At 65.9% G+C, this 8,812-nt stretch overlaps 1 protein-coding gene across 1 annotated transcript; it reads right to left on the bottom strand.

Moving 5' to 3' along the window:
- Positions 1-27: 27 nt before the first annotated feature.
- Positions 28-8,182, bottom strand: FCSK (fucose kinase; the record flags this gene model as incomplete). Its single annotated transcript, XM_084269903.1, has 23 exons — positions 28-601; positions 805-1,028; positions 1,570-1,669; positions 1,869-2,056; positions 2,140-2,259; positions 2,388-2,531; positions 2,639-2,866; positions 2,952-3,118; positions 3,208-3,418; positions 3,658-4,028; positions 4,155-4,222; positions 4,297-4,467; positions 4,809-4,910; positions 5,019-5,146; positions 5,394-5,535; positions 6,101-6,220; positions 6,304-6,384; positions 6,478-6,575; positions 6,825-6,897; positions 7,017-7,142; positions 7,669-7,719; positions 7,848-8,005; positions 8,113-8,182. The coding sequence occupies 23 exons, from the start codon at positions 8,180-8,182 to the stop codon at positions 485-487; spliced, it is 3,258 nt and encodes a 1,085-aa protein (XP_084126029.1). The 3' UTR covers positions 28-484.
- Positions 8,183-8,812: the final 630 nt, after the last annotated feature.

Genomic DNA, 8,812 nt, shown 5'->3' with positions numbered 1-8,812 from the left:
CACAGGGACTGAAACATGTGCTGGGAAGGAGCTTTTTTAATTCAGAGACTGCAGGGACTAGTACCTCACTGCAGAAATAGTGTCGAGTAGGGGAGAGGGACTCGATTCCATGTCCTGGGCATCGTTGCTGCAGGAGCACTGCGTGCCCAATGGGGAGCTGGCTGAGCAGGAAGGCTCCTGCTAGAGGCAGCAGCACAAATGCTGTCCTCTTCCCTTTGGAAAGCCATGAAAAGCAAGGGTGGAAACCCCCCAAAATCAGCCTGGAGGCCCTCCCTAGCAGGCTATCAGCCCAGCAAGGCTGCCCTCCAGGGATGGCTGTGCCTGCCCAGTTCATCACAGCTTCTCCAGCCTCCACGGCTGTAGCAGCAGCCCAAAAAGGCTACAACATGATCTAAGGCACTCGCTGGAGCCACCCTGAGTGCAGGGGCAAGCTCTGGGAGGCAGCTGGCTGTTCCCTTGCCCTCCACGACTGCCAGGACAGGGCTCAGGGCGCTGTGTCATCGCTGAGCCAAGCGCCGTCCTTCCCATCGCATCCCACCACCTCCACAGAGAGACCCCCTGTGTCCACTTCAATGCTGTGGATGCTGAAGTTGCCCAGGCCCTAGCAGAAAGAAAGGAGGGAAAAAAAAGGAGTTACAGGTTAGAGGATGAGCCACCCAGGGACATATTCTCCCCTCCAAGGTCCCAGGGAGAGCAGTTTCATCCCGCTCACGGTGGGGTGAGATGTTTCTGGTGCTCACACTATACAGAACACGCTTCTGCAAACCGCTGGGTACAGAGAACCCCCAGGAGCTCACCCCTCACCTGGGTTTTTGTCAGGATTTGGTGCAAAGCCTCCTTTTGCAGGGGGGCTTTGGTTAAGACGTAAAGGAAGCCGCCGCCGCCAGCCCCAGCCAAGCACTGCCCGTAGACATAGGGCCGGAGAGCGTCCATCATGCGCCCCACGGCCAGCGGCTCGCACCCGGGGGCCAGACACTTCTTCTGCTGCCAGTAGCGGTCCAGACACTCGCCGAGGAGCAGCAGGTTACCTGCAGCAGGGAGAACATCCCCAAACCATTTCTGCCTCCTTAATTCTTGCCCACGGGGCAGAAACCTGGTCCTGCCTCACCCGCTTGGCCCGAGCTCAATTCCGCCTTCTCATCTCCCCAGTTCCTCCCAGTGCTGCCCGCCCAGCGAGCAGTCCCAGTCCTGTCATGTTGCTGGTTTATTTTTAATCCTCTGCTGGGGAGAACGTGCTTGGTTTAATGCTCCAGCTTTTCCTCTGCAGCAGCCAAGGGCCAAATGAATCCCCTGTGCAGGGGCTAGTCACAGCCCCCAGCCCCGTCACAAACAGCTCATAGAACCTCAACCACGCTCAGCATGTCAAACCCACCCTGCTCCTTCCTCAAAGCCTCCACCCAAGACTGAATTTTGGGGCATTGCCTGTAACCCAGGGGTGGGCCTAGGGGAGGATTTGAGGCTTCTCTAGCTGCAAGAGCCTGCAATCCTCCAGGACTGCATGGACTCTTCCCACAGACAACAGTGGGGGGGCATACAAGGGCTGTTGGGGTGCAGGAACGGGGCTCTCACCTTGCCTCAAGGCCTGGGCACACTCCTCAGCATTGCTCACCAGCGCGTCGGTGTTCTGCACGGTGGAGGGCAGCCTGGCGTACCAGTTCCTCACCACATCCTAGGAGAGGCCAGAATGCCCCCATCACCCTCCTCCCAGCTCCAGCAGCACCCCGGGGAGGTAGCACTGCACCCACAGCTTTCGGTGCCAGCTCCCGTTGGGGTAGTGAAGCCCCACGCCAGCGAAGGGGACAGTCCCTGAAAGCCGTGTGAGGAGCAGAGCCTGGAGCCTGTGGCACCCAGGGACACCCAGGCGTTACCTGGAGCAGGTTTCGGGCCAGGCGGGTCTTCCCCGTGTACACCAGCAGCAGGTGGTCCGCGAGGGTCTGGGTAAAACCATTGGGCACCAGGATCTTCTCCACCTCCACCCTGAGCGGCAGCTGGGCCTTCGACCTCCCGATCTTGATGCCGGGCACGAGCCCACCCACCTGGTCCTGCCAACCACCACCTGCGGAGCGGAGGGTCCTCTCCTTAGCCACCACTGGACCCCCACTGCCCCCGGGCCGGCTGAACCACCCCCCCAGCCACTACCTGTGGTGAGCCTCTGCTCCAGGTGCAGCACGGCGTGGATGAGGGACTGGGTGGTGACAGCCTTCCCAGCTGCCCGGTACAGCGATGCCATCACCGCTCCTGCCAGGATGCTGCTGGTGCCTGCAGAGAGCACAGGTCGGGTGGGAGCAGCCAGGCACCGTGAGAGCTGGGGGGCAGCAAGGGGGATGCCCTACCCCCCCATGTTTGAGGCAAGAGGGACCCACATGGTCCCTTCCTTGCAGACTTACCGAGGCCAGACCCATGGGGCAGCTTGGACCAGGTGTGCACCTCAAACCCACCACCAAAGCCCTCCATCAGCTGGGCCCGCAGGGGTCTCTCTGAGGGGAGCTGCACAACTCCGGTGCAGACGAAGGCAGCTTTCAGCAGGGCTCCTGGAAACAAGAAGGGGAAGCAAAGCCGACATCTGCTGTGCCGCCCGCTCCCTCACATCGCTGTCCCCAAAAAAGGGCACCCGGGCACGTGGCTGGGGACCCCTCACCTGGTGCATGTGGCTGGCAGTAATCCTGCAAGTCCTCCAGCTCCCGGCACACCAGCTCCACCACCGCCTCGCTCCGTGGGGTCCCACCGAGGCTGAGGAGGCGCAGCTCCGGCTCGGCAATGCGCCGCACCCGGGCACCGATGGGCCGGCACCCATCCACCAGCACCGCCACATCCACCACGGCCCCCCCGTGCTCATACGTGATGGGGGGGGTGTCACTCCAGCCCCCTGCCAAAGCTCAGCATCAGCCCCCCTGCAGCACTCCGACTCCTTTTCCCCCAGGATGAGAGGGAAGAGACATAGATGGACTCACCAGAGAGGTCCAGGCGGGCCGGACACGCCACCTGCACCCAATGCCCCAAGGGTGGCAGCTCTGCCTGCCCCACGGTGACAAACTGGCAGGAGGACATCACCGCCTGACGGACAAGGATCTGCTCGGCCCCCTCGTAATGCCGGGCCGCTCTCACCAGCAGCGCCGGCCTGGAAAGAGCAGGATGCTGAGCCCGCTGCTGCGGGTCCTCGACCGCATCGGGGACGGGGCAGCTGCCCCTCACCAGCCCCAGCCTCACCTGCTCATCCACTTCCGCCGCTCGGCAGCCAGTTCCCGGACACCGCCAGCGATGTCCCCGCTCTCCAGGCGCCCAAAAGCCAGGGCCCATTCCCTGTTGGCAGCGGGCCCGCTCCGCAAGCCCCCTTCCCCTCGTGCCATGCAGCCCAGCACCTCGGCGATGCAGGCGAGCGCCCGTGCCGCGATGCCTGCGTCGCCCGCCGTGGAGGCGACTAGGAAATAAAAGGAGGCTGCAAAGCCCCAGCCAGGCTGCAGGACACCCCAAACCAGCCCGCGGGGCACCTCAAACCAGCCCGCATCTGCAGCAAGCTGGCTCCAGGGCAGTGGGGCTCACACGGCTTGTTGGATGTCACAGGGGCACACCCCTATGGGTTCTTACCATGGGACGGGGGACCCCAAACAGCCCTGATCCCCAGAGATAGAAAACACAGCTTGTGTGAATCCAGCTCACCCTCGTCCAGCGTGCCCAGCACGGCCTCGTGGTAGCCCTCATAGACAGCGCTGCGGGCGAGCGGCAAGAGGCTGACGTCCTGGCACCCCAGCAGCACCCGCTGCACCTTGCGCCGGCCCTGCAGGAAGAAGAGGGCCTGCCGGGCACCCAGCTCGGCTGCCATGTCCAGGCAGGGCAGCAGCTCCTGCCAGGACATGCGCCAGGCTGCCCGCCAGCGCGCCAGCCGCTCGCCAGCCACTGCCGCCGGGGCCAGCAGCCACAGCACATCCTCCAGCCCCAGCGCCTTGCAGGCGTGCAGCACCGGGAAGAGCCGGGCGCTGAGCAGGCAGCGGCTCTCCTGTGGCATCTCGGTGTCCCAAAGGTCCCCTTCCCTGATGGGGAGAGAAGCTGTTAGCATCAGGCTCGGGGACACCTTCCCGGAGGGGAGCCAGAGCACAGGACGGGTCGAGGTGGCCCCATCCCCAGTGGAACCAGGTCTCCTGGCACATGGCACCTACCGTATGCCCGTCCGATGGAAAAACTCAGCCCACGGCACGTTTAGGTAGGTGGCCTCTTTGGCAGGGCGCTGCAAGGGGACAGAGGGACCAGTTAACACCCCGGCTTCATGGGGAGCATCACCCCACCTTGCCACCCCCGTACCTGCCAGTCATCGAGGCGGCCAGTGAGGGTGAAGACGCGGCAGGGCAGGTCACGCAGCTGGACGTGGTGGCCCTGCAGCACAACGTCCCGCAGGGGACAGCCCCGCAGGGCCAGCGAGGAGCCTGTGGCGAGGCCTGACAGGAGGCACCCGGGACCGATCTCCAGGGGACCCTGCAGAAGAGGCAGCAGAGCCCCCAGTGGCATGGCTGGCCCCAGAGCAGCCCCCAAACCAGAGCCAGACCCTGACCACGGAAAGGGGCAGCCGCTCTGCGAGACGAGCTGGGGCCAGAGGGGCTGCCCCAGTCCCCAGGGAGGTGACAGCCCAGCAGTGACAGCCTCCTGCCCTTTCCTAGGGAGGGTGACAGCTACCATGGACCCCAGCACCAGCCGAAAGGCAGCCAGGAAGAGTGACACCCCAACCCTCACAGCCGCGGGTCCCCCATCCCAGCTGGGGCTTATCCCCACACCCCACCGAAGTGCGCTGAAGACTCGGGGTCACCCCAGCCACATACCTGGAGGTGACAGTGCTGGATGACGCTGCCAGCTGCCAGCCGCACGGCTCCTTCCAGCAGGCAGTTGGTGACCGAAGAGCCGTCCTCCAGGAGCTCAGGCTGCTGCCAGGGGCACAGAGCCACGTGGGACCGGGGTCCTGCCACCCAGTACGGATCAACCGCCCCCCCCCCCCCCCCCCAAAAAAAAAAACCCTGTGTGGAAGGACATACATCCACATGGGAATGGGCTGTTTTGCAGAAGCGGAGGTGGCTGGCAGAGCTGGGCAGGAGCGTCAGGCTGCGGATGTAGTCGCTCGCAGAGGTGGTCATGTAGTCGTAGGACGCACCAGCGAGGCAGACTGGGGGGGAGGAGGAGGTAAGGGGAGTGCTCAGCACCCCCAGAGCAAACAGGGGTGTGCCTGACACTTGTGTGAGCCAAGGGCGGCCAGGCTGAACACCCCCCCAGCAGAACCAGCTGGGGAGAGAAGACCTGGAGACCCCCATTACTCCCCACGTGAGGGGACGGGGCCATGTCACACGTGCCCATGTCACACGTGCCCATGTCACACGTGCCCATGTCACACGTGCCCGCCCAGCAGCACTCACCCATGCTAAGGGGGAAGGCGCGGAGAGCCGCCCAGAGCACGGAGCGGGCGCTCCTCACGCCGGCATCGCCACCACCCTTGACAAACGCCTCCTGTGTCACCCCCCCAGCCATGCACAGCACGATGTCGAAGAAGAGGGACAGCTGGGGAGAGAATCATAGAATGGCATGGGTTGGAAGGGACCCCAAGGATCAGAGAGCTCCAACCCCCTGCCACAGGCAGGGACACCAACCTCCAGGCCTGGAGCTACACAAGGCTGCCCAGGGCCCCATCCAACCTGGCCTTGAACACCCCCAGGGATGGGGCATCCACCCCCTCTCTGGGCAGCCTGTTCCAGCCCCTCACCACTCCCTCTGTAAAAAAACTTCCCCCGAATACCTAATTCACACCTTCCTTCCTTTAGCTTTAATTCATCCCCCTTGTCCTGCCATTATCTACCCTTTTAAAAAATCAAGGACAGGAAGGCTGCAATGAGGTCCCCTCGTAGCCTTCTCTTCTCCAGGCTGAACAAGCCCAGCTCCCTCAGCATGGGGCGCAGCCAGGCTGGCTGGTGCAGCCACCCCAACCCACATCCCGCTGCTGGGTGCTCCCCTCCCACCTAAACATGCTGGCATGGGAGAACACCAGCCCTACAGAGGTGCCTGGCACCCACAGGCTGAGGAGTGAGGGGAGGTCCGGTCCCCCCACCCCGTGGAGAGGGGCTGTCACCTGGATGGGTGGTGCCCCCGAGTCCAGCCCCATGTAGGTGCAGGCATCCAGGGGAGGGATGACGTGGGTGGCCAGGAGCTGCTCAGCGGCATCCGCAGAGAAGAAAACCACCCCGCAGACCTGCCAGGGCACGGCGGGGCTGAGCCCACGGCGACACGGGGGGCAGGGCCGGCAGGGCCGCCGGGGCCCGAGCTGTGCCGTACCAGCGGGACGGTGCCGTCGGGCCCTGCACACTGCTGGATCTGGGCTGCTGTGCCTTTGTAGATGATGTCACGCACCAGCCCCTGGGAGAGAGACGAGCAGGGCCACAAGGACCTTGGCACACAAGGGGTAGGGACCTCCAAGGGATGCCCCTTGAAGGGGGAACTGCTCCCGACCTGCTCATCGGTGAGGTAGACCCCGTGGTTCTGGGCATACTCCTGGCTCCCAGGCACTGCAATCACTCGGACACCCTGGAAGCCATCCCAGTCGATCCCTGGGAAGAAGAGCAGAGACCAGCACCCGCTGGGGCGGCGAATGTACCCACACCGGGCACAGCTGCCCAAAAACTCTGCAGTGCCCAGCCTCACCCTCCCTGCTGCAGGCACAGCGGGTGCTCCCGACCACACAAGGGTGAGCCAGACCCCGAGCACCTTCACAGGGGCACAGCACAGGCCAGACCCCAAGCTCCCAACCCTTTCCTGAGCCGAAGCAGCCACCGGAGCCAGTGCTGGAACACACTTACCGGGTGCTGAGGGCACAGCAAGGAGCATGTCGGTGCTGCAGACCCACATGCCGGGCGGGGAGCCCACGCAGAGCTGCCGAGAGATGGGCCATGTACCCAGTGAGGGCATGGGAGGGGCCCAGCCCCCGTGGGGCACCCAGCACCCTTCCCCGCTGTGATGTGAGCCCACCGAGGGCCCCATCCCGCACGCACCCGGCGTGTCATGGTTCCCAGGAGGCTGTCCAGGTTGCAGACCAGAGCTTCAGCCGCGGTGCCGGGCTCCTCTGCGGGCAGGCAGGCGAAGGCACGGCCACAGTCATCGAAGGAGAAGTCTCGGCCCTGGAGGGAGAAAGGAATGCAGCAGGGTTGGGGGGAAGGGGGACGAAAAAGGGGACGGAAAAAAGGGGGGGCAAAAAGGGGGGGCAAAAAGGGGGGGGCAAAAGGGGGGGGCAAAAGGGGGGGAAAAAGGGGGGGGAAAAAGGGGGGGGAAAAAGGGGGGGGAAAAAGGGGGGGGAAAAAGGGGGGGGAAAAAGGGGGGGGAAAAAGGGGGGGGAAAAAGGGGAGGGAAAAAGGGGAGGGAAAAAGGGGACGGAAAAAAGGGGGGGCAAAAAGGGGGGGGCAAAAGGGGGGGGCAAAAGGGGGGGGCAAAAGGGGGGGGAAAAAGGGGGGGGAAAAAGGGGGGGGAAAAAGGGGGGGGAAAAAGGGGGGGGAAAAAGGGGGGGGAAAAAGGGGGGGGAAAAAGGGGGGGGAAAAAGGGGGGGGAAAAAGGGGGGGGAAAAAGGGGGGGGAAAAGGGGGAAGGGGGAAAAGGGGGAAGAAGCTCGGAGCCGTGTGCCCAGGGGCTCCACGGCCGGCTCAGCCCTCACCATGTGCAGAACGAGGATCCGGGCAGCCCGCAGGACATCGGCGCTCACCACCTGGAGCGGCACGGCGGCGGCTCAGCGGGGCCGGGGGTCCCTGCCGCCCCCCGGGGCTCCCTGCCGCCCCCCCCCGGGGCTCCCTGCCAGTCCCCCCGGGGCCGCCCCCCTCCCTTCCCCTCCCTCACCGTGCGTCCCGCCCGGGCGCTGAGGTGCTCGGCCGCCACCAGCAAGGCGTTGAGGGTGGCCCCGCCGCTGCCCAGCTGGGCCCAGGGGTCCTCCACGGCCAGGAGGAGCGGGGGGGGCCGGGCGCCCAGGCAGCCCCGCAGCCGGCGGGTCTCCAGCTCTGCCAAGGGAGAAGCCGGCGGGGCTGAGGGCTGGCACGGCGCGCCGAGCCCCGCCGGGGGAGAGGAGACGTGGGGGAGAGGGGGACCGCCAGCCCCGCCGCTTTACCTCGCTGGAGGGCGGACACACACCCGCCACGCCGGCAGGTGAGCAGCACAGCGCTCCACTCCGCCGCCATAGCCCCGCTCCGCCCGGCCCAGCCCCGCGCGGGGCCCGCGGGGAGATGTAGTCCGGCGCCCGCCCGCGCCCCAGCCCCGCTGCAGGAGTCTCGCCCGCAGAGGGACTACATCTCCCAGCGTGCCCTGCGGCGCGGCGGGCCCGGGCCGCTTAAAGGCGCGGTGCGTGGTGCTCAGTCCACCCCGCGCTCCCTCCGTACCCCATCCCGGGGAGGCGGGGGGGGGGGGGGGGGGGGGCGCACCCCACGGGGGAATTGGGGAGTTTGATGTTTTCCCTGCCCAAAAAGCGGGCCTAGCGGCGGCGCGCGCCCCCACGTACCCTGCGTCATCCTTGTCATGAGCCCGCCAGGGCTCAGCCCGGCTCCTCGCAGGGGCCGCTGCAGCGGGGCGGGGGATGCCCGGGCGCGGTGGGCACCGGGCTGGGCACCCGATGGGTGCCGGGGTGCGGACAAACGGGAGGGTGCCGAGGCGTCCAAACCCTGTGTCGGGGTGGGTACCGGCGATGCCGGTGCACCGGGACGGGTAGCGGGGACGGTTACCGGGGATGCCGCTGTACCGAGGAGGGTACCGGGGCGGGTACCGGGGCGGGTACCGGCGATGCCGATGCGCCCGCTGGGCGCGGCGCGGCCCCG

Source organism: Gallinula chloropus (assembly GCF_964237585.1).
Source record: "Gallinula chloropus genome assembly, chromosome: 13".
NCBI lineage: Eukaryota > Metazoa > Chordata > Aves > Gruiformes > Rallidae > Gallinula > Gallinula chloropus.
The sequence above is the reverse complement of the archived record's forward strand: the minus strand, read 5'-3'. Positions and strand labels throughout refer to the sequence as shown.